The sequence below is a fragment of the Telopea speciosissima genome, chromosome 1, assembly GCF_018873765.1.
Source record: "Telopea speciosissima isolate NSW1024214 ecotype Mountain lineage chromosome 1, Tspe_v1, whole genome shotgun sequence".
Classification (NCBI taxonomy): Eukaryota; Viridiplantae; Streptophyta; class Magnoliopsida; order Proteales; family Proteaceae; genus Telopea; species Telopea speciosissima.
Genome location: NC_057916.1, coordinates 10863152 through 10889255, shown reverse-complemented (window position 1 = coordinate 10889255; position 26104 = coordinate 10863152). Strand labels below are relative to the sequence as shown.

At 38.7% G+C, this 26104-nt stretch overlaps 1 protein-coding gene across 2 annotated transcripts; it reads left to right on the top strand.

The window, feature by feature from the left end:
• The first annotated feature begins 256 nt into the window (after positions 1 to 256).
• LOC122649106 (transcription factor GTE6-like) lies at positions 257 to 24152 on the top strand. Of its 2 annotated transcripts, XM_043842468.1 has the most exons (10): positions 257 to 421; positions 611 to 682; positions 1724 to 1879; positions 17831 to 18046; positions 20282 to 20359; positions 20931 to 21155; positions 21271 to 21369; positions 21507 to 21565; positions 23250 to 23400; positions 23694 to 24152. In XM_043842468.1, exons 2-10 carry the CDS (start codon positions 668 to 670, stop codon positions 23859 to 23861), a joined length of 1167 nt encoding a protein of 388 aa, XP_043698403.1. In that variant the 5' UTR covers positions 257 to 421; positions 611 to 667; the 3' UTR covers positions 23862 to 24152. The 2 variants fall into 2 exon arrangements, with proteins under 2 accessions (XP_043698403.1, XP_043698402.1); XM_043842467.1 differs by having other exon boundaries at positions 257 to 682.
• Positions 24153 to 26104: the final 1952 nt, after the last annotated feature.

Genomic DNA, 26104 nt, shown 5'->3' with positions numbered 1-26104 from the left:
CAAACGCAGCCTTAGGCTTCCCCCCTTAGTTTGTAGTTGGCATGTGGACCCTTGAGTAGAGGACAGACCCAAAAAAAAATTGTGTTGTGGACTCAATTTACTTTGAACCTTGATTGAAAGAGGAGACACAGAGAGGCAGAGCACTCGCATTCAGCATCAGAACTCTTGTTGACCCGGTTGAACCTGGGCTTAGGTTAAGCCGGTGAGTTATTGGTATTACGGTAAAATACGATTCGGACCAGCTCAAGATGAAGTCGATTGGTTATTGTCAAAACTCAAAAGTGCTTCAAACCTTTATAAATGCTGATTCCTTTGAAAGCCTAGAGGCCATAGCAGTAGAACGAGAATACCTCCTGGCTCCTGCAAGCGGCAAAACCGACTTCGAAGCTTCAAGGCTGTTCGGCGACATACGTGATACGACCAATCTATATTAACACCTCTATATATAAGCTCATTGTGTGAGATAGGCTCTGATTCTGAAATGCTCAGCCCAATGGGGCTTCGAGACTCATTTTGGAAATTCCTATTCTCATCATTATCAGTCTTTTAGATTTTTAGCTACTATTTTGCCGCGACAAACATTCTTAGTGATTGATGTTCATGTCCTAGTTATCCTTCAAGTATTTAACGCCTCTTTCTCGGGTAGCCGACCAGCGGCGCTGCAACAATGCTAGAGATACCAGTAAGCATTCTAACTCTCTCTATGTCTCATCCTCACCCACCCACAAATAATAGTAGCCTGTTGTTAGGGTTTCATCGTCAAAGTTTACCGGTAAGGATCGAAGTTTTGTTATTTCTTCTATTTTTTTTTTACTTTCCTTTCCAAGCGCACAGGTTGTGCTGATGATTGTTTCCCATGGGCTTTGTTTTGTGGTTTATTGAATATCTCCATTTCTCCATTCTTGATTCTATAGAACCCTGATTATTTATGTGTACCCCTCCCCCCTCCCCCTCCCCCCTCCCAAAGTTGTGTTTGTGTGTGGGGCAAATAGAAAACTTTTGGCATTAGTTGGAAATGACACTATTTTTGTAATTCCATTAATAGCAGACAGCAAACTTAATGGGAATCGACCTTTACAGGAGGTAGTCAAAACCCCTAAACTCTCTTACTTGGGGATCTTGTTCGGAAAAAGAAGTTTGTTTTAGTATTTAACAGTCTTACTGGAGTTTGTTACTTGTCATATCTTTGTTAGCCCGCAAAATTTCCTTGTGAATTTTGTTGATTTTCCAGTGTACTGCCATTATTAATGATGTCTCCTCCTTCCTTCTCAATGATTCGGCTTAGGGCTGGGGGGAAAGAACAACAAAATAAATTCAGACAAAGTATATCTAGTCGGTCTGACCAGATTATTTTATCTAGGCAGCCCAAAAATTCTGCCATGTGGCATGTCGGATAAGGTCCAAATTTTGTGAACAGATAAACAAGGTCTGCAGCTCACAGGTCAACTTTCAGCCCAAATGGAGTTTGCCAAGTGACAAAAGAAAGCTTTGAAAATCCAGGATTTTGGGAGATTGGACAGTGGTGATCAGAGAACCTTAGGCATGCATGGACATACATGGGGGAGTACATGATTGAATTTCATGTGGCAAAATTTTTGACCATCAAGGGAATCTTATATTCTTAGGGCTGTAAAGTGGCATTTTTTCCCAATAAATTCCGGTTGAGATTTATTGAAAAATGTTATCTGGTTGAGAGGGCTCCTTATATTTCTCCACGTGACAGATGGAACCAATCAATGTATTGATTCTTGAGAGAGCTCCAGCGGATGGGACTCCAATGGAAGCTGGAAATTTGGGAACCGAAAATGGTGAAGATGATGTTGCAGAGGTGGAATGGTTAACGCACCATGTTGATGAAATGATGGGAAAGGTTGATGAGGTATGTTTTTGACAGGAAAGAGAAGTCACTTGGTGCTATGTGCTACTTTTTTTTTAAAAAGTTTTATCTCATGTTCAATATTAAACCAGGTCCTATAATTGTAGAAAATTGATCTAATTAACAAGAAATAAATAACTAGTGAATCTATTGTTGCAACCCTTCCCCCTCCTCCCCCCCCCCCCCAAACAAAAAAAAGAGCATTATGGATTGACTTTGGTGGATGTAGTGAGGGAAAATGCCACGAGTGCTTATGATCAATGGAGGAAATGGTCATAAACAAAGAAAAATGGCACATAGTTCATGTAGGTGAGCCTAATTATCTGGGTGTAAGGCTTTGTTGAGTTTAATGAACTAATCTATGCCCTTAAATTGTAAGAATTACCGTTATCAATGAAGACATAAACAATATACTTTCATTTGCTGGACCATTTGCTGTATTTATTATCCTGACTGAACCAACGGGCTGAGTGAAGGAATACATTCAGGGGGGGAGGGGGAAAGGCTGAGTAGTTGAATGATTCCCAAAGAAAAATGTAGGACCTAACAAAGCAGATCCCATCTTACTATCATAAGTAGTCCAAGATTTACCATATGTAACAAAATTGAAAAATAACTAAAAAGAGTGTTCCAGGGCATGTGGCCCCGCTACTGCAGGGTCTGGGGAAGGGACAAATGGTCAGTAAATCGTAAGAATTAATGTTATCAATGACGACCTAAACAATGTACTTTCATTTGCTGGACCATTTACTGAATTTATTATCCCCACTGAACCAACAGGTTGAGTGTTTTCGGTGGAAGAAGGAATTACATTCAGGGAAAAGAAAAAGGCTGAGTAGGTGAATGAGTCCCAAAGAAAAATGTTGGATCTAACAAAGCAGATCCTATCTTACTATCATAAGTAATCTAAGATTTATTATATATAATAAAATTTAAAAATAACTGTTTATAGTAAATTTGTTTATGTTTTGAGTCATATTGGCAGTCCATTTGGTTACGCATTAAGTTTTTATATCTTAGCAGTATTAACTAAGTTGCTTTGTTTTCATTTTTCAAGTTGAATTAGGATTAGTTAAGGATCTTTATACTACCCTGTCAAATTCCAAGTAGGGTATCTTCAGTTAGCTAGGAATTGGAATAAGGACAGCGTAGTTAGGCCCACAATTATGCATGTAAATACAGATTCTAATTCATTTTATGGTATAATTTCCAAGGAGGAGCCTTTTTGTGTTAGTTAGATTAGGAGTTGGAATAAGGCAGCCTAGAGATGCCTAAATATGTGCATGCAAAACACAGTTTCCTTTTTGCAGGAGAAGACAGCTATGCTATTAATCTTTTGAAACAGATGGAAGATAGGGATTAGAGAGGTGAGGTTGAGGCAAAATTGATGCAGATAAATCATCTAATGGACTTATTTTATTGAAAATAAGCTTTGGATTGGATTATATATGTGTTGGGCATTTGGCCCTTTGATCCCATGGGTTTACTTTGTAATTGGCCAATTTGAGCCTAAAATATGGGTAGAAAATAGGATAACGGGATTTACTTCATTAGTTTAGTTAGAGTCCTATTTTGAGTCTGTTTTCTTCTTATTTCACTTTCCTAATCAATTACCTTATTAGTTAAGAATAGGGTTAGGCCATTCCTTTTTAGTGTCCAAGTCTATTTTTGAGTCTTCTAAGTAAGTTTGTAAGGGAGATCAACATTACAAACGAATTTGGTTAATGAAATATTGGCTTGAGCCTTTGTGAAAATCCTTAGATAGGATGGGTGAGATGCCCAGGCTGAGATAGCCAACCCCACCTTCCCCCATTCTATTCCTCCATCCCTTCTATCGGTTCTTGATTCCAAACCCTAATCTTGTTCAAATCGATCTCAAGAGTGCTACAAGCTTCTGAGATTTCTTTCACCTGATTGTCACATCGATTTCTTGAAGATTACCACATCTAGATCATTGCTGCTTCTACAGGTCACAAATTTGTGGGTGTTTATTTGTTGCTTCAACCAAGGAAATTATTCCCTCATTTGAGTTCCCATTGTTCCCTTGGTTCCCTCATATGATTTAGTTCTCATTGTTCTCTTGGTTTTTTTTTTTTTTTTTTTTTTCTACATTGTTCTCTTGGTTCCCTCATATGATTTCTTGTTTATTGGAGGGTTTTCTATTTGATCCTGTCTGGGATTAGACCTATTCTGGTTCTAGTCGTGCATTAAAAATAGGTGTAGGGATTCCTCCTACACTGGGGGTTTGACTCCTAGTTCAATGGTGAAGAAAGATAAGGTAACTTCTGGCCACACAAATAGAGGTGGTAAGGATTGAAGTGTTTCATCTTGTAGGAGCTGAGCCTGCTGATGAAGTTGCAGGGAAGGTCTTTAATTGCTCTTGGGTTTTCTTCCCCCTTATTTTCTTCTTTTGGTTTGCTGTATCTGTTGTAGTTTAATTGGGAGATTGCCATTAGCAGTGGTGACTGTTGTTTGGTTGAGGGTGGTGGTATTCTGGTAGAGTATGTTCCTCAATGGTGCTGTGACAGAAACAAATCAGATAAAACCAGCATTATTACGTAGGAGTAGAAGATGGAGAAGAAGAGAATGAGAGATAAGAATCGGGAGTAAAGAGTTTTTTTTTTTTTTGGGTGAATAAAAGACCCCAAGTGGGGAAATTACAAAGCCCACGGCTAAGCAAAGCTTCAGCTAGAGGGAACTGGAGTAGTAAAAGAAACATTAGGGAGACCCCAGGATATAACAATAAGTCTGTTCCTTGGGGTGTCAGAACAAAAAGAGGGAGGGGCTGACAATAATTTGGAGGAGATTTCAAAGGAAATGGAATCCCAAATCTGTTGATAGGAACGAGAATTGGAGGTCCATTTCCTAATATTACGCTGCATCCAAATATGGTTGAGGGCAGCACAAAAAGCCATCTTCCCCACAGTGTCGCAGATAAAGGATCCACAGAAGGTCATATCAACCCAAATCCATTCTCTAGAGAAAGGGAGAATTCTTCTTTGAGCAGGCCAGCACTTGGACAGAATACCTTTCCAGATGGCCCTAGAGGTAGGGCAATCGAAGAACAGGTGAGTCGAGTCTTCAATATTGCTCCAACAAAGGCAGCAGGCATTGGAAACCTGGGTCTGACGTCTGCAGTGAAAAGCTTGAGTAGGAAGACAGTTGGTGAAGACTCTCCAGGCAGTGAAGCAATGGCGAGGAATGTGATGCTTGAACCAGAGGAGATTCCTCCAAACAGCCGTCGAGCCTTTGAACCGGATAAGATTCCAAGTTGCCTTGGAAGAGAATTTCAGCGAGCTGTTTGCTGTCCAAGAGACACAATCGCCCCTAGAAGGCAATCTTCTTTGGATGGACTTAAGATCATTCCAAATAAGAGATAGAGGTAGGGGCGGGCCCAATCATCCTGATGGAGAATGTCCGCAACAAGAGCCAGCCTATGAAGACCTGAAGCATAGATCGTCCTTAGGGTGACAAGATGTAATAATATTCCCTTAGGTGATAGTGATCCAACCAAAGGGAAGTGGAGAGACCGTCACCCATGTGGGATTGGATAGAATGTAGAACAAGGTGGCGGGACTCAAGGATCTTACGCCAAACCCAAGAAGCATCAGAAGAGACAGAAGCAGTCCAAATGGAGTCTTGACGTAGGGGACCTAAATAAACCCAATCGACCCAAATGCTCTAATTTTTTGAGGCTATCTTCCAGATCAGCTTGATAATACCGGCCATGTTAACATCTTTGATTCTTCTTATGCCCAAACCACCCTCCTTTTTTGCGAGGCACACTGAAGCCCATCTAATGGGATGGAGGAATCTTGAGGATTCAGCTCCCTTCCAAAGGAAAGAGGCTAACAAAGATTCCAAGGACTTCATGGTTGCTTGCGGGAGCCCATAAATACCAGACCACAAGATATAAGAAGCCTCTAAGAAAGATCTAATAAGCACTAGCCTGCCTACATAAGAGAGAAGCTTGCCTTTCCACAACTGGAGTCTTTTCCTTATAAGGTCCAACATAGGGGTGCAATGATGAGTAGAGAGCCTGGCCAGAATCAAAGGAAGCCCCTGGTACTTGACAAGCAGGTGCCCCTCTTGGAAGCCTGATTTCACAAGAAACTCCACTTTGTCTAGCTCTGGAATACCAACAAAGAAGATAAGGGACTTGGAAGGGTTGATGCGAAGACCCGATAGCTCATGAAATTGCTGCAGACAAAGCAAGATGCACTCAAGGGAGGCGATGGAGGCCTTGGAAAAAATCATCAAGTCATCAGCGAAAGCAAGATGGGTATGCTTTAAAGCTTTGCACTTGGGCATAGGAGCAATGAGCTGCTGATCAGTACAGATCTGAATTTGCCTAGTGAGGACTTCCAGGGCCAAGGTGAACAAGAATGGGGATAGAGGGCATCCCTGCCGAATCCCCACAGTAGCTCCAAAATAACTCGTAGGACTGCCATTAATTAAGACTGAGAACTTTGGGGAGGAGATGCAATAGCTAATCCAGTGAACAAAAGCTATAGGGAATCCCATCTTGAGTATAACTTGAGATGTATAGTCCCACCTTAGAGAATCAAAACCCTTGTGAATGTCGATCTTCAAAAGAATAGACGGGGTATGATTCTTCCTGTCAAACCCTCTGACTATATCATTGCAAAGAAGAATATTGTCAGAGATGTTTCTGCCTGGAATAAAAGTTGATTGGTTGTCACTGACCAGCAAATCCACAACACTCTTGAGTCTTCTGGTTAGGATCTTAGCAATAAACTTGTAGAGAATATTGCATAAGGCTATGGGCCTGAAGTCATTCATAGCCGAAGCGCCTTCCTTTTTAGGGATAAGGTAAAGAAAAGTATGGTTGTCTCCTTTGATCTGGCTGGGATTGAAGAAGAAGCTTTCAATGGCAGCAATGAGATCCGCCTTGATGATATCCCAGGTAGCAAGAAAGAATCCCATGCTGAACCCATCCGGCCCTGGAGCACCAGACACCTTTAAGGAATGAATAGCTTCCAAAATCTCATCTTCTTTGGGGATAGAGCTCAAGACATCAATGTGATTTGAAGGAATGAACTTGTTGAGCAAATGGCTTTGCAAAGGAACATTTCCCTCCATGGGAGCATTGAAAATACCTTTAAAGTGCTGAACAGCCAAGTCCTTTATGTCCTTAACAGTAGTGGCAAGAGAGCCATCATTGGGGCTCTCATTGGAAGTGAGCTGAGTGATGGAGTTTGCATTGACACTGGCCTTAACTGAACGGTGGAAGTAAGCAGAATTGGAATCACCCAAGTCAAGCCATTTGATTCTGGATTTATGCTTGAGGAAGCTCTCTTCCCGTGAGAGCAAGGAGGAGAGCTCAACAGTAATTTCTTTCTCGGTTTCGGCAAGAATGGTATTGTGAATGTCAGTTTGCAGTCCCTATTGGTAGCACTACCTTTTTATTTAATATTTATAAAGATATAGTAGGTGCAATTACAAGAAACACCCCTAACTTAAGTGTATTTACACATCTAAAATAAGAAGCAACAATGACAAGAGTACCCTCTTCGGTACAACACATTATTGGAACTTAAGAATTTATTCCTTAAAATTCCCCTCAAGCTGGAGCATAAATATCACCCAAGCCCTTTTTGGAACAACCTCGAAAACCTTATTCTGGAATAAAGCTTTGGTAAACAAATCACCAAGCTTATGAGTTGAACTAACAAATGGAGTGGAGATCAACTTCCACAACCCAACATCTCTGACAAAGTGGCAAACTTCAATGTGCCTACTCCCTTCAGGAAAGATAGGATTACTGGCAACGTATATGGTTGTCTAATATCACAATACATCTTGATAGGCTTGTTAACCGGAAAACTAAGCTCTTGATGTAGTGAGTTTTAGCACATCAATACAGTTGTAGAATGAGTCATGGCTCTATACTCAGTTTCAACATTAGACCTAGTCACTATAGTTTGCTTCTTACTCTTCCATGCAACAAGATTACCTTCAACAAATTTGCAGTGACTAGTGGTCTCCCTCCTATCACCTTCAACACCAGCCCAGTCAGCATGAGAATATACAATAAGATCAATATGGCCATGAGGTTTATAAATAAGGCCCTTTCCTGGCGCATACTTAAGATATCTTAAGATTCGGCAAACCACCTCCTAATGAGCTTGATTGGTTTATCCATGAATTGGCTTATAACATCAACTGTAAATGAAATGGCAGGCCTCGTCATAGTAAGATAAGTTTGCTAACCAATTTCCTATATTGATGCTTATCATCATATGTGTTTAGCTTCTGATGAGGATCCATAGGGGTATCAACAGGTTTAGAATCTAATGTGTCAATCTCGAACGGAAGTTCAAGAACATACTTTTGTTGAGACAGATTGATACCCTTTTTGCTCCGAACACCCTCAATTCCGAGAAAATATCTGAGAGCATCCAAGACGTTAGTAGGCCTTGACACCTTCAATACTAGACAAACTGTTCCCAGAGATGATAATATCATCTACATAAACAACTAGCACCCACCTTGGAACTCGGGCTACAAACAAAAACAGAGTGGTCTGAATAACATTAAGAGAACCCATATCTAGTAACCGTTTTACTAAATTATCAAACCACACTCTTGAGGAATGTTTTAGGCCATAAATAGTTTTGTGAAGCTTGCATACTTTATGAGCATTATCCCCTTGAGCAACATACCCAGGAGGTTGCTCCATATAAACGTCTTCTAGTAAGTCCTCATATAAAAAAGTATTTTTTTAATAATAAAGCTGAAACAATTGTCAGTTACGATTTACCGCGAAAGAAATGATGACACAAACAGAATTAAGATGTGCAACAAGCGAAAAGGTCTCAAAATAATCAACACCATATGTCTGAGTGTACTCTTTAGCAACGAAAATTCCATTGTGAAGATAACCTTGGATCAGATCTAGGTCTGTAGCCAACAATTTATAACCAAATCTGACCGCAAACAAAGGATATATATAGAGTTAGGCTCGATACCAGTGAGGTTTCTCGGGATACCAAATAAAATATGCGATAATGAAATAAATATCACAGTGAAAACTTGAAAGAGGTCAGGGAAATAAAACTTGTGTGCTTAGCGAGTCCGCAGATCCTTAATTTGAACCGTCGCAGCGCTCGGAGGGGTAACCTCGCGGTCTACCGTTTTGCGGTAGCCTCTTGCATCTTGAAGCGTGTGAGCCAATATTCAAGATAAAAGAGAAATAAAATCTTGAATTTTATATTACTGAAGAATTTGAATTACACTCTTGATATACGGGACTCTTAAGAAAGCTTGAAGAAAACTATTCACTTACGGGTTTACTTGAAGGAAACTTGAAGCTTCGAGATAAAGGCTTAATCTTGTAGTTACTGACTTACTGAACACTGAGTGAAACTTAGTTACAAATAAGAACACTTGATGAAATAAACTTGAGTTACATCAAGAAATAAAATTAAAAATACTGAAGTAACTTGGTGTAAGAACTTGAAGAGTAGCTACAAGCGATCTGCGTGCTTTCATTTTTCTCTTCGAGATTCTCCTCCTCTCTACGGAGAAGACGAGGGGTCTTATAGAGCTTGGAGGCTTTGGTCGCTTTACTTTTCCACCGAAAGCAAACCTTATCTTCAAGGCATCTTTGGTAGAGCGTAGAAGCGTGGGCGTGGGCCCGAGTCTCGACTTTGGAGGCGGGGCGCCGAAAGTAGTTTTGGTCCGTAGGCTACAAGAAAAAGTCAAATTTACTATTCACCACATTGTTGGTAGAACTTGGAATCTTTGAGAAGATACTTCAAAACCGCACCGAGGCATTCCACGTGTCGAAACACGTTTCCTCATTGGTTGGTTTAGATGGTTCATTGAATTGAATGGGCCCAGTGGTGGCTACTATCTAGACCGAGATAGTGGAGGGACACGACTTTTGAGGCCCGCCCGGTTGGTTTGCCGACCAATTTTCGAGTCGTCAGGCCGACGATTCTCCAATGGTTGGAGACGGGTGGGTAACCCGTGGGCTAGGCCCACTCGTGTTTGCAACGGACCTTTGGACCTTAAGTGGAGAAGTGGGGTGTGGTGCGAGGTCCCATCATTTGATCTTGGGCTATGGCCTTCAGGTGAAGGGGGGGGGGGGGGGCGCCGGGGGGTGGTTTCTTCTTTTTCTCTTCAGTGTGAGGCAGCCGGTGGGCCTCGATCCCTTGTTTGCTTTTAGCTTGAGTCTTCTTGTTATTGACTTGTCCGATCCTTGATGAGGGCCAGCGAGGTTTGGCTTGTGTGAGGGCTTGAGTAAGGGCCTCGAGGGTGCGCCTTCTTAGATCGCCTTGTCCCACCGCTTGACTCACGAAGTTTCTTTGAAGAAAAAGGGGTAGAAGCAATCGGGGCCTTCGGAATGTCGATTGCGTACTCGATATACGATCCATGCCAGGCGGCTGATGGATGAAGAACCTCGGGAGATCTCAGCGTTTTGGGATTTGTTCGGTGTCTTTGGCAAAAAATGCTTAGAGCATCGAACACTGATCGGTAGGATGTCATTAATTGCCCAAGGCGGCCCCCAGAGGGAACCAATTAGGAATTGGGCTTGAGAACTTGAAGTCGAAAGCAAAGAACCGGGAATGTTGGTTCTTACTATTTTGGAATAAGAAAGCATGGTGCAGCGTCCATGTAGTCAAAATAGTGAAATTCTGGAGAGTAGTTTTAGAGAACCTCTTTGTAGAGAGGGGATGTGTACCCCATCTTTTGAATGATAATTTGTAAAATGGTTCTTGAAGTATGGGTAACCAAATTAGGATCAATTTTGTCGAAATTTTGTTTAATACGGATGGAATCCGTATCAACGAGGATGAACTCATGGAACTCTTGACTTTTTGAACTATTTGGGAATAGAAATCCCACCTTGGAAAAAAGCCCTTCGAGCTATTTCCCACAGGAGTGTTGCGACCTTTGGTGGTGATCATCAAGGAAAAATATCTTGATAAACTTGCTTGAGGATATCTTGACTCTTGGGTAAGTTTTGGGAAGAAACTGGTTTGAACTGTTGTTGTGGAGGAACTTGTGCGGAGAGTATTGGGATGACCTTGTGTTAGGAACTATTTGAGTGGATGACTAGCCACGACTTGGGTGAAGGGAATACTCTCAACTCTTTGTTTTGGAAGGGGATACTTTGACTAGTTGGCTTGAGGAAGTTGGTTTGCGCATAGGAACCTTTTGATTTTATACTTGGTTTGGGGGCTCCTTTGGAGCCACGATAACGTAAATTGTTTTAGGACCTGCAAGAATTCACGGTCAGAAATCGGAATAGAATTCATTTCTCCTTTATATAAGTTATGCCAAAATCAAAACTCGATAAAAGGGCTTGCCATCTTCAAAATCTGTTTTGAAGCAATATTTTGAACATCATTTTTTAAAACTTGTTTTCGATGCAATCAACCCTTACTAAAAATTTTTGTTTAGAAGATCACTTTGAAATTTTTGAATCGAAAGAACTAGAGAGGATTTCTTTTTAATGGTACTATAATTTTCTTTGGCTGGGTTCCAAACTCCTGAGCAAACTGGACTAATCGTTCTTTATCATCTTGGACTTGTTTAAGGATACCTCCGTATCCAAGTTCGAGAGCATCGCTTTCAACAATTTTGAAAAGTGCGGGATCCGCAAGTTTTAGCATGGGATTTCCTTGACTAATTTTTAATATCTTGAACGCTTTGGTATGGTTTAAGTCCATGGACTTGGTTTTTCTTGAGCCTGAGTAAAGATCTTTACATAATTGGCTTATTTGAGGAATGAAATCTCTACATAGTTTAGGCTTCCTAGGAACCTTTGTAATTGTTTTTGTCAGGATTTGGTCGGGAATTTATCTCAAAAGCTATAGATCTTTCTATAGGGATGACTTGGTTTTGGTAAATATAATGACCTAAAAATCTAACCTTGGTTTGGAATAACTCCATCTTTTTCTGGGAAAGAACTAAACCACTGTTTTTCGGGTGTGGAAGAAACTCTAAGATGTTTGAAGTGTTGTTCATGGATTTGGAAAAGACTAGAACATCATCAATATAAACTATTATGAATGCGGCCGTATGGGTTTAGGATATCGTTCATAATGTTTTGGAATTCACTAGGGGCATTTTTTAAACGAAAGGGCATTACGCTCCATTCATAATGCCCAAATGGTGTGGTGAAAGCCGTTTTAACGGTCTTCTTTGTGGATTTGAATTTGCCAATATCCGGACTTGAGGTCGAACTTTGAGAAGATTGTGGCTTGGTAAAGTCTTTGAGTAACTCTTTTTATTTGGTATAGGATATCTAATCCACTCTGTAAAGCTTCATTTAGGGGTTTGTAGTTTATGACAAGTCCGGGTGTTCCTCTTCTATTTCACTTTCTTATTAACGTAGAAAGCCGCATGTCTCCAAGGCGACTTGCTTTCTTGATTAGATTTTTATTAAGGAGGTCTTGAATTTCTTTTTACATACTTCATGAGTTCTTGGGTCATTTGAATAGGCCTGGCTTTTGTAGGGATGTCCTTATCGGAAAAGCTTGGTTCATGTAGGAAGATGAACAATGTGCACATGTAATGTGCGGAAGGCATCGGGAAACTCGAGCAGAGTTCCTTTTCAATTTGGGCCTTGGTGTTAGAAATTTGTTTTTGAGCTGATTGCTTTCTTGGAGTTTACATTGATAGTCCTATGGTTAACTTCTTGTTTTAGATATTGTAGATGTTTTTGTTTACTTTGAATTTGACTTATAGTTATGCGATGCGAAAATGGCTCTTTGTTTTGGCGAGTCTATCTCTTTTTGTTTTGGCTTGTTAAAAGCGGAAATGGACTTGTTTACCTAGGATAGTTGTTGTAATTCCTTGATCCGAAAAGGTGAAAGGTTTTATGAGTTCTAGGAAAGGTTGTCTGAATAACTTGATGTTAAGGTCTTTTACTAATATGAAAACTTGTTTTAAGCGAAACTCCTTGGTTGCGATGTGAACATCGAGATAATTTATAATTTACGTTTAGTCTTGAGCCATTTGCTCTGTTAATTTTGAGTTGTCTTTTCAAAATACTTGGGTTGGGACTAACCCCTCTTGTATGCATTCATTTGTGCTCCTGAGTCAACCAGGGCTATGGTGCGATCTTATGGGAGGATATGATAATAGTAATATTGACATACCATTGTTGGCATCCGACTTTGTTAATAATATCAACAAAATCTTCATTATTGTTTGGTAAAGTTTGTATCTTGTTGTCTTCTACTTCTTCTAAATCGATCTTTTCTTTAAACTTCTTTAAACTTGCTATGCCTTTTATATTTTTAATTTCGTTTTTAGATCATTTGTAGTAGCTTCTAAGTGGCAATTTTAACTTGATCCGGATTTTGTGAGGAAGTAGGGATTTTGTCAAACTTCTTATAAATATTTTTATGTTATAAGGGGTTGCCTTAGTTTGGGGTTTTGTTGATGAGACCGTTGTAAGAGTTCTCGGGCATGTTGAAGGTATAAAGTCTTGGTATGTTTATCTTTGATTTGATCAACAAAGTTGAGAAATTCTTCCGTTTGTTAAAGGTTTTAAGTCCTCGAACTTGATTGTATCATGTTTATAGATTTTGATGATTCTAATCATCACAATTTTTGCAAAAAACTCGGCTACAATTACAAGGAGAAGCCTTCATCACTATCATTTGTTTGACTCAATTTGGTTCAACTCATTTTCTTGGGTTCTGTTTCACTCTCGGCTGTTTAATCGGCTAAGAGTGGATTTTGGTATCATCAGGCATTATGAGAGAGTTAATCTTTTTGCTAGTCTACGATGTTTGGCTATGTGGCCTGGCTTACCACAGTTGTAACAACCATCTTGGTGTTTTGAGTTGGTCTTGATTTTGAAAAGTTCTTTTGTAAGGTCTCTGCTTTCTTTGGCTGATCTATTGTCTAAATTTTTATCGTTCTTTTCGTCTTGTACTTACTTGAGTATCTATTTTTCCTTATGCTATGACTTTTATGTTTCTTTTGAGCAGTGATGATTTTGAATCGAAACCAAACCGCTCACAGAATCCCCCAATTCTTGTTTGTAGGACTTTGATTCTTTTCTAATTTGTTTTCTAAGTTTGATATCCGTACATGGGCTAATCCTTCCTCGTGTACGAGGCTTATGAGGTCACCATAGGTGAGGGTTTGATAGGGTATTTCCCATTGTTTTCCTCTCTTAATTTTTGTTTAAGTTTTTCGTAAAATAAACCTGGGTAACCCAGGAATTTTTCTTTCCAACAGGGGAGATTTGCATCTTCCTAGTTAGAACCTCGTCGCGAATGTGTCTTTATACCACTTGAAATCGTGTAATTTTTTACATTTGAGGTTTGATAATTGTTCGAAGACCTATCCTTGAGTCTTGTGGGATCTCCTAAAAATACTTTGTTATACTAAAGATTAAAGTGTTTACTGCATCTTCAACTTGGTTGGTCTTCTATCATAATTGGTAGTCCTTGTTCATTAATTTGAATGGCATTTAGTATAGATTCCTTTTCGGTTGACGAGAACATTATCCCACCAACCTTTAAGTTGACTGTAAACCCGAAATGATTATTTCTTGCATGGCTTGATCGGTATGTTCTTGATCCGATGAGCATCGCCACCATGGTCATTTCTTGAGTTTGTTAGCTGATTATAATCCGACATACCATCTATGTTCCATTCATATATGGTACCACTTGGTAATTGCTTGGGAAAATTCCTTCTTTGTTCAATTCAAGATCCGGGTAAGTAGGTCTTGGATAATAATTATTGTTCATGTATGGGCTAGTAATAGCATTTACTTGTTCTTGCTCCTCCTCATCACCTGATGATTCGGAGGAATCCATTTGTTGGATGTTCGCACATTGAAGCAGAGCTTCCTCGTTTCCTTTTGAGGTGTATCGTGACAATCAAATTTTGCAATCTTGTGGAAATTTGGCTTACTAGATCCCTTTTCTTGAGTATTTAAGTTTTTAAACTCTTGTTGAAATCGTGAAAGGTTCAACAGAGTTGTTGTTGTTGTTGAGGAAGTACTAGCTTGATTTAGAGACGTTGGTTCAATAGGAGTGTCTTTTTGAACTAAGTTCTTTATTCTAATTAGTCGACTTCCTATGGTTTGTAAATACTTGGTTTGTGTAATTTGTTTGTTCAATAATTTTCTTGGACTCCATCTAAACACCTTCAATGGATCTAAAAGGTGTTGCCAAGATTTCCGTGTTGTTAATTTTTAGTTTAACATTTGAACCAGGAGGGTGTATTGTTTCTATGGTCTTGTCATCACCAATTTCCGTGTGGTACACCTTCTGCGGGCATTGATGTTTGAAAAGGGATAAGGAATGTTGTTATTACTTGTATAGATGTCTAAATATGTAAAGAACATAACATCTACTTTGATGGTTCTCATTTTGTCATACCGAGGTTCTTGATTTCTTGTTGTTTTTCTTTCGAGAAGTAGCTAAAAACCATTCTCTTTTCTCGCGTCCGGGTGAATTGAAATCTATTCGAGTTTGGGTTTGTCTATCTCATAGTCTTCTCATCTATGACAAGCAACTCTTGCTTCGTGTTGCATGTCGGTTTGAGTTGGTGAAGCTGGTTCATTTGATGGAGAAGACTTGTTAGACTGTTGTTCATAAATTCCTTGGGTGACATTACTGTTAATTTGAGTATGTAATCCATAGAATCCAATACAAGGCCATGAGAACTTTAAGACCCAAGGCTCTAAGAAGAACTATCAAAGGACAAACCACGTTCATAGAAACGGACTTTGTCATATATATATATATATATATATATATACAGAATCACAGAGAAGAGAAAGCCAAAGATCAGAATCATGAAGTGTCTGATCTGGATAAGCTTCGGGTCAAGTGTTAGATCAGATACAAAGCAAAAGTCTGCAAAGTTTGATAGTAATCTGACGGTTGGATGTCCATATATGAAACAGGTACAGAAATAGCAGGTTAAATTTAACTGTATATAATGAGATTTGATGATCCAAACAAGGATCAATCTTCAGTCATAACTTGATTAAATCTCATCAAACCATATAACAATCCAAACAGCAATGATTGCTGCAAACACATCACGATCTCTTTGGAGAATCTCAAAACAAATTGATGAAGATATCCAGGACTGATTAGATATGCTCTGATACCATGTGACACAAACAAATCAGATTCAACTAGAGGTATTATGTAGGAGAAGATGGAGAAGAGAGGAAAATAGAGAAGAAGAGAATTAGAGAAGATAATAGCTATTCGATAGGGAGAAAAGAGTTGGAATACCTACCGGTAGTACTACGTTTTATTTATAAAGATATAATAGGTGCAATGAGAAGAAACATCCCCAACTTAAGTGTATTTACACATAAGTCTCAAATAAGAAGCAACAATGACAAAAATACCCTCTTCGGTATAACACATTATTGTAGCTTAAGAATTTATTCTTTAAAAAGTTGCCTTAATTTTGGTCTTTATGGGATTGTCCCTTTGTAGGTTTCATGGTTTTATTCCATAAGGTGGGGAGGAATCTTATTAGCTTTCTTTGTTTGTTTTAAATGCATTTTCTTTTCCCTCCTATCCTCTTTTTCCTTGCCCCTGGTATGGTTATTCTCTCTCACTAAATTTTTTGGTCAAGCATTTTAATGAAATTTATTTGGTAAAAGGTTTGGTACGCGGCAATCTACCTAGAGAATCTTTGCATAGGTGCATCCTGTTCTGCCACTTGGAGGAGTTACATTGTAAATCTGACCATTGAATATCTAAGAAATGGTCTACCTTGGCCACATGTCAAATTTCAGTTTCAATTTTGATCAATTTACTCTCCTATCTAATGCCACCCCCCCCCCCGGGGTGTATGTCCATGCACCCTCTTGGTAGTACCAGATTTTTTTCAACTCTTTTTTTGCCACTTGGCAATCTCAGAATGTCTGAAATTTGACATGGGAGCAATGGACCTTGGGGTACCCCTGGTGTATGTCCATGCACCCTCTTGGTAGTACCAGATATTTTCAACTCTTTTTTTTTGCCACTTAGCAGTCTCAGAATGTCTGAAATTTGACATGGGAGCAATGGACCTTGGGGTCTACCTGTCCACAAAGTTTCAACCCCATCTGAGCTGCCACATGAACTGAGTGGGGTTGTGCACCAATTCCATGTTTAGACTGCTGTGTACCATAACCGCCCCAAATTTAACATTACTGGTCAAAAGGAGTAAATAGATGGAGGGTGGGAAGAGAGAGAGAGATGATCAACAAGTCCCTCTACTTAATTGATAAAGATACATGTAGGAATCCTCAAATCTTGATCAACGCAATGCTCCAGTACAGGAATTTTATCAGGTACTGCCATTCAAACATAGAAAGCACTCAGGGGTCCAACAATCTATAACGAACCCCTTGGATCAAGATGATATTCACCATGACTCCCAATTCATTACGGCTTCTACAAAGTTTAGGCTTTCTATATATCATTCTGGAAAACCCTCTAAATGATCAGCGACCTTCATCGTGAATATTTGAGAAAATGTGATTTAGAGTAAGTACTCAAGAATCTAATGAATTTTCCTGATCTACCCTTGAGGAGAGTCCTTGATAGAAATTCCTGAAAGACCTTCAGGGTTCCTATCCATACTGCAGTTCCTGAAGGGCTATTAACTTCACTCAAATCCAGACCATACTTCAGAAGCACTACCTTTCTCCAAAACATGCTTTCCTAGTACCAAATCTCCATCAAAACTTTCTAGAAGAGCTTTGTGATTATTTGCAGAAGTCTGGCATTAAGACTTCTATGCTTCTTTTTTTATCGAAGATTACTGGTGAATTGACCCATAATGGTAATTGTTCTTATTCGTGGAATGACAGATCTACCTGTACATCCATTTCAGTTAGGCAATAGTTTCAGCACTACCCCCACTTCAGCCTCCTTTTCTTCTTTCTTTTCCTCCTTGACACTCATCAACTGATTGATCTTATAATTTTATTTGCAGCTTGAGCGAAGAGTGAATGAGGTGGCTCAGTTCTACTCATCATCAAACAAAAAGCTGCCAAACAGTTCTAAAGGTAGTTCAATTGTGAAGGATAAGGACAAGGAGAAACTGAATCCAAGCATCAAGAAGCAGCAGCAAGATGCAACACAGAGAGAAGCTGCCGCTGCAAAAAGGATGCAAGAACTTATGCGTCAATTCTCCACAATATTGCGTCAGGCAATTAACCTTGCATTGTCCCTCTAATCATGAGTCATCTGTATCCATGTGTGTGTGTGTGTGTTTTGTCATCCTTCACCAAATACTTATTTTTAATCCTTACATCATCCCCACATGCACTCCAGGTCTCCACCCCAAATATTAAAAAAAGAGCAAGAGATCGCTGCTTGGTCGTGTAGCCCCTGACCAGCACAGGGCCAATGAGAGCGTGCCCAAGGGCATCAACACAGGGCTGAGCGGTAATTTCATGCGCTCCTGTATTTGGACACTGGAACCATGCGACCAAGCAGCATTCTTTTTTCCTTAAAAAATGCGTAAAATTTCATGCTTTGAGGTGAAGTTTACAATATGTTCCTTCTCATTATAATTACCTAATAATTTTATTGCAAAAGTGAAAGGGTTTTGTAATATAAGGTCGACTAATCATAGACAGCCTCAACAGAGTTAAAAAGAAAGCCAAAAGTGTTGAAAAGAAAGCTTGAAATGTAAGGCATGCCATGATTTTTTTTGTTTTTGTTTTTGGGGAGGGGTGTTCTAACTTATCTGTGTTCTTCTCCGTAAACCAGGTGCATTTCCTGAAATTTGAAATTCAAAGTGAATTTGTTATTATTAAAAAAAAATCTTTTGGGCTATATATGATCTTTGTTTATTCAAGAACCCACATACGAGAAAAAAGCTGTCGAAAGCTCTAAATTTGCTTGTTGCTTCAGGTATTTGATCATTTCATTGAGTGTATGGTGTGGATGCTAATAGATCTATTAAAAAAAAGAGTGAATGATAATAGCTTGACAGAGCTTGTTGTCTTTACATCTCAGAAAACTGATGAAGGTATGACTGAATGTAGACAACAGCCTCATGAGTAGACTATGTCGTGTAGTACCTTTAAGGTTTTGTGTGAGGCAACACCCGGGTTTGAAGTAAATAGAAAAGTGTGAAAACTTGGGTTAAGGTCTGGATTTGAAGATGGAGTTTGGTGAGGAATGGAAGACAAAATGGATTAACTGAAAACAATTTGGGATTATATGAGGAAACAGCGAGGGTTAAAACTCAGCAAAGAACCTGGAAAATAATGAGAAAAAGGAAGACCAGAAGATGATGATGAGGAAGAAAGAAATCTAGGCATTAAAATTTGGCTTTTTCTAGAAGCATCACATCCTGGAGGAGCATTCACACTTCAAAGCTTGTGGAAAATTGTTTCAGTTTCTTTGCCTTGAACCGAAAAGATTAAACATCTATGTAGCCATACTAAAGGACATCCAGACTGTAATAACTAAAAACCCTTTTAAATATCAACAGTAAACAGAATCTTCCTAATACTGCTACTACTGACTCAACTATTACTATAAGAACCAACTCAGCTGGACTCAAACTAATCCGAAAACATAAAACAAAACCAGATACATGTCTGAATTAACTCACCTGGCCGGTGCTACATGATTACAGAACTACCGTGCTATGAAATGTAAAATAAAGGAGTTCGGGCAAACTAAATGCTATTAAAATTTAAAACTATACAAAATCATACCCAAACATACTGTCTTCTTGTAAGTAGCCTTCTCCACTACTTAGAAATTAAGGCCCTAATGATGTCTCCTCTAGGTCCTCACTTTCCTGGTAAGCTATTAATCAGTATATTTTAGTTTGTTCCCAAATTCTGATAGTTTCCTAAGATTTTGATCCACTTCCTTTTTCGTCTTTGTATTTTTTTCATCAATATTTGCTTAAGCTTTCTTGTAGAAGCTAATCATTGCACTTATGAACTTGGCATCTGAGATGATTACCCAGATATGAAAGGTACTTAATCTGGTACCAAGATTATTACTTGCATGTCAATCACAATGATTTCTATAGGTGTCAAACCCCATTATCTAACATGTCCAGAATATGTGAGGTGTAGCTTAAACATTGCCTTGCAGTGCAGGATATTTCAGATTCCGAATAGTGAAAGGTCTTAATAATCAATTGATTATTTTGCCTGCCAAACAATAGAAGAATCACTGCCTCATTCGTTGGTGTTGTTTATTAGAATAACAAGATCTATTTGTTGGCTCAACTATGTCTTCATAGCAGTCAATCTATTGAATGCATCTCCGCTATTTACATGGGAAAGGAATGGGTCTTTTTAGTAGTTTGAGATATTTTTTTTGGTTGGGGAGGGGGGGTCTGTTATTACAGCTGCATCTCCGGGGAAGTTGCTGAAAACTGAATCCTCGTGCTGTGTTAAATTGTCAGCAGATCACTCAGCACAAGTGGTCATGGCCCTTTATGGAGCCTGTAGATGTTGAAGGTCTTGGCTTGCCTGACTACTATGAGGTACATGTTTTTCCTTTTGTTTTTGGCTAGTTTCTTAATATTATCAGCATTCTCATTGAGAAAAAAATTTCCCCACCATAATTGACATGCTTGTTACTGTAAGCATTGAGAAATATGTAAGAATGCATATTGGCTCCGTTTCTAAATGTCGTTGAGTTTCAAAATTGTATCTACCTTTATCTTTTGAAATGTAGATTTTATATGTCGTTTCAAATTATTTGTGGGTTAAACAGTAATTGAACAAACGTTGAATAAAAGAAAGAAAAGAAACCAGATAAATAGTGTTCAGAATTCACTAATCGATCTCTAATATTATGTATTTATAAGACAAAAATCCTATAACTACAAGTAACCCCCTGACTAATGAATAATTATGCATGTCCCTGATTATAAATTTTATTACAAATATACCCCTGTAATATACTGTTCTGCACTTCTTAACATTTGTAATTTTCCACTCCATTGACTTGTTGGTGATTTTTCTTGATTATGGAATTTCTTCTAATAGTTCTAGTTTGGAATGTTTTCGGTGAAAGCCATTGATTAACTTGTTGGAAGTGGTGCATGTTAGGTTATTGAAAAGCCCATGGATTTTAGTACAATAAAGAATCAAATGGAAGCTAAGGATGGCAGTGGCTATAAGAATGTCCGAGAAATCTGCACTGATGTGAGGTTGGTTTTCAAGAATGCAATGACATATAATGAAGAAAAAAGTGATGTTCATGTGATGGCCAAAACTTTGTTGGCAAAATTTGAGGAGAAGTGGCTTCAACTTTTACCTAAAGTTATTGAAGAGGTAAAATTATGATTTGGCAGGGGATTCCCCTGGTCATTTTCTTGTGAAGTATGTTATTCACTGCTCTTTTCTTAACCCAGATTCACATGATAAATTCCAAACCTGATTATTGCAGGAGACAAGGCGAAAAGAGGAGGAAGCAGAGGCACAGTTAGGTATGCAGCTTGCTCAAGAAGCTGCTAATGCAAAGTTGGCGAGAGATACAAGTAGTGAGGTTTGTTGAGGTTTAGGTACCTTTCTTCGAAGCAAAGGTGCATATGAAGAGTTTCTTCTTATAGAATGCTGAGTTGATTTCTTTTCTGGGGGATGATATAGTCACTCCATTGACAATGTTACTCTGGATGGTTTCAGATTTGTGAGGTTGATATGCATTTGGAGGAACTCAGAGAAATGGTAGTTCAAAAGTGCAGGTTTGTTCCCTATAACAGATTTTAATTTTGGAACATTGAAATATATATATATATATATATTTATTTATTTATAGGTTTCCAAAACATCTGATAATAAGAGGGTAAGAATATAATCTATGGAAGGCCATAGGATGGACCCTTCATGTGGCAGGATACATGCAGCCAAAATCTTGGCTTCATGGACCACCAGGACCATTCCCCTTCAAAAACTAGTTAAACCAAAAACCCTAATGACCTTGCTAATAATTATACACCCTTCCCTTGTACTTTGAACAATGACATGGACCTCCCTTTCGCTCTTTCAGTTTTTAGCAATTACAACACTGCCAAAGGTACAAGGCTTCTTCACTAACTGTAATATCATAGGTTGAGGTGGAGAGGTGCTTTTTCATTAGGTTCTCTCCTGTAATGCCTTGCAATTTTTTTGTATGCATTATGTTTCTTGGGCCTTTGGTGTATCTTGCCCTTACCCTTTTCCGGTAATGATTTAATATCCAGAAGAGGAATCTCCCCATAACCTCAGTTGCTTCAATTTACCATACATTCAACCTAAGGTGTTTATTTGGCCCCTACTGATTCAGTTTAATGAGATTTAAAACTGAGTCACATGCACGCCATATTGGTGACTGTTATTTGTGAATTTTAAGTTGTTCTTTACTGCATCATTCTGCTAATAGGTTTGGAGGAGTTGGATTGCTCTTGATCCCCCTCAGTTTTGTGACTCTATTGGCACATCTGTATTTATATTTTAAAGTAGAGAAAAGTCTCCATCTACACCTTCTATCAACCTGAATTATGGTATAGATTCTATCCAATAATGCTAGAAAGAAGTGTTCCTGAAAAGATCCCAATATAATTTTGATTGTACTTCATGAGGGAGCAAGTAAAAATGTCGAATCAACTTTCAGAGACTCCTTTTTTCATTTCTCCTATTCTTTTCTTATTTGAAAATTGGATCCAGCTGAGAATTTTACTTAGCCTTGTTTCTTTGCTCGTAAAACCACTCATAAATTTTTACTAGTTGCAAATTTTATGAGGAAAAATTGCTGCTTAATGTGTGATTAAAATTTCTTAGGAAAAACAGTTAAAAATGGTGGTTCTGAAAATTTTATGTGGACCTAATTTTCCCAGCATGAACATGCAGTGACAAAACAAATTTTTTTTATGGAAAAATTTACATTTCCAGGGTATTTATGAGAAAACAAACAGGGTAGTAGGGAATCTGTTTTGATATGGAAAGTTCATCAAACTAGTTGGGAATGGTGGAATTGCATTCATTGTCGGAGGGGAGTTTAAATTAAAAGTGAGGCTGTGACTTTTGTTATTTGTACTATGCAATGGTGTGGGGAGCTTGTTTTAAGGTTTTTTGCTGAGCAACCATACAAAAGGGGGAAAAGTAAGGGATTCCATTAAACAGTGTCTTTCATTTCTTGGTTGAATGATGTGAAATTCTTTATTACTCAGATGGCCAGATTGGAATTACAAGTTTGCAGATTCATTTAGTATAACTATCACTAATTTTCGATCACACACACAAGAAGGAACTACAACCAATTCCCCTCTTTTCCCTCTTACCAAGTTAGTTGGGTCCAATCTTTTCAACTGTTCTGTTACATTGATGCATTGCCCTGCTAGTTGCCTGTGCGTAGGGACAAAGACTGACACTGGAAATGTTTTTTTCTAGAAAAATGTCAACAGAAGAGAAAAGAAAACTTGGTGTAGGCCTCAGCCGGTTATCTCCCGAAGATCTCAATAAGGCATTGGAGATTATTGCACAGAAAAATCCAAGTTTCCTAGCCACTGCCGAAGAGGTGGACCTTGACATGGATGCTCAGGTCATTGTTTCATCTGTCATGATAAGTGTGCTGTCTGCTGCTTGGTCAACTTCCCCCCCCCCCCTCTCAAAACAAACCCTTCAGTCATGCAAATGCTAAGGGAACGGCCTTGAAAGTGGTTCCTAAAGGACCAATGCTAGTTTTGGAATAAAGGGCAACCAAAGGAAGCCCTAGAGCTGCTTTAAGGTTGCTTTGATTCTATAGCAAAGCAGGTCCTTGGAGGACCTCTTTCAAGAACAGTCTCTTGACATCACCCTTTCAGTAAAATTTATTTGTCTTTGTTTTTGATGTAGAGCGAATCAACATTATGGAGGTTGAAGTTCTTTGTAAAGGAGGCGTTAGAAGGTCATGGAAAGAGTTCCGGGAGCAAGGGCGGCAATGAGAACTCCAAGCGAAAAAGAGAAATTTGTGATGCTCTTGCCAAGACTGCAAAGAAACGAGGTAAAAAGCTGCCCTCTTGATTTGCTTGGGATGTGGTGGCATTTTTCTCCTCTATGCGTGGGTTCGTCCAATGTTGTACTGTTGTACCATGTTAACAAATTGTTCATAAGGTATAACTGGGCACATGGATCAATATTTGTATTGGTAATAGGCTTTTTGAATTTTATCCATTAGAGGTATTCTGGTTGACTCAATTGCTTGGGAGCAAGACTGATCCACTCTTGTTCTAGAAAAATACGGAGAGTTGAGATCAGTTTATAATGTAAGGTGTTGTTGCTACAATGTTCGTTATAATCTAGAGTAGGTGTATTCTACATGTTAGACTGACCTTGAGCTTGGATCTTTTACTTGGGTTTTTACGTAATAGTTCATTCATCAAGATTTTGACCAATTCTAGCCCCTGCTAAAACAGAGTGCTTTGGTAGAAAGGGGGGACTTTTTGCAGAAAATATTTTCAAACTACTAGACTAGTATCAGTTGGCAAAGGGTCTCAAAATTACAGCAGGCAAGAAAATATAACCGAGTATAAGGCTAGTTTCCAGTCTTTGTCAAGCTTTCTGCACCTTTAGGAGTTCACCTACTGGTATAGATGATAAAGTTAGTACGTCCCATAATTGTGGCAGAGTCATCACTGTTACATGTGATCTCTTATTTTCTAGTTGATTTTTGGTTTGGGCACTGCCATTGCTGTCCTCTAGGACACAAAAAGAAGCATAAGATTTACTGTCATCTTGATCTTGTTACCTGGGAAATAACAATGGACTTTGGCAGTTAAAACATCAGTTTGCAGATGTACTTTTGAAGTAAGTTGTATAAAATTTGAAATGATACAGAGCAAGCCTCAAGGGAGCATGCATCAGCAGGGTATGTCAAATGTCATTGGTTAGTTAGTATCCCTTCTTTTTTTTTAAATGCTAAATTATTATCCTATTGATGGTCAAATTCCAAAATACCTAATTGTTGATGTTTGGAGACTGTAGTAACTCGTTTCAGTGGCATATCTACTGCATCGAAACTAAATGATGGTAATAGGTGAGATTGTGAGAATGATGGGTATAAATGAGAGGGTGTGAGAAAATTAATTGGTGAGGCTCTCTTTCATTGCAAGCACAATGGGTAGCAGGAAGTGAAGGGAAATATTTGCATTTCTTATAAAACATATTTCACTTCTCAAGGAAGTATTTGCATTTCCCTTTGAAACCAAACACTGACCTAAATTTTCTGTAAAACATATTTCACTTCTTAAGGGAGGGTGCAGAAAAATACACTCATCTAGGGGCATAAATGTTTGCTTCTTTCGTATAGGGTGATAATACCCTTGCATTATTCCTTGATACCCTATTCGTGGCTGAAGAAAAATTGCCCCCATAAACATACATACTGGGTTTGGTTTTTAAACAGTTGGGGAAAAGGGGGAATGGCCAACTGTTGGATTAAGTTTTCCTTCATTCATGGTGAAGAGATAACAGCCTCTTCATCGATGGCGTTAAAACACTATGATTGGATTATGTGTTCATCGTTAACTCCCACACTCTATTGTTCATGCTTCGGATGACCTTTGTCCATTTTGATTGGAGAGTTAGATGAGGTGGAGAGGAGATTCTCTCCTCACCCTGGCTGGGAAGAAACTGAATCCTTGTAATTTTTCTTTTCTACTCTCAATTTCAGAGCAAAAGCTATCTAAAAATTGATTTCTACCCACTTTCTACTTGCATAATGTGCTTTGCATTACAAAAATATTAGTATTAAAAGGTACAAAAAAAAAAAAACAGGCAATATGAACATGTTCACAATTTAGTGTTAATTGAGTTGCCAAATGACAGATGTATAAGGTTATATATGAAGCATTACCGAAATGGGCCATTAAATGAACCCACTCCTTCGTTAAAAGAGAGAAAAAAAAGACTGGCATTTCCAAAAATGGAGACAGTTTCCCCTTCACATACAATGAAGTAGGAATTTTTTTCACTGGTGGATGTAGGTGCTTTGGAATGGGCATAGGTAACAATGGGATATTATGACTTCATATAGTAAGAGGAGTTGATAATGACTCAGGTGTGTGTACTTTTCCTTCATTCATGGCTGAGGAAAACTTTCTACTTTAAAAAATATTTAGACAAAATAGTAACCTGCTTTTGTTTTTGTTTTTTTGGTCAATGGAGAAACATTAATTTCATGTATTTGCATTACAGTTATATATGATTGGGTATGTTCATGTGAATTAGGTGCACCGTTGGTAGGAACTGAGAAGAACTACTCTTCC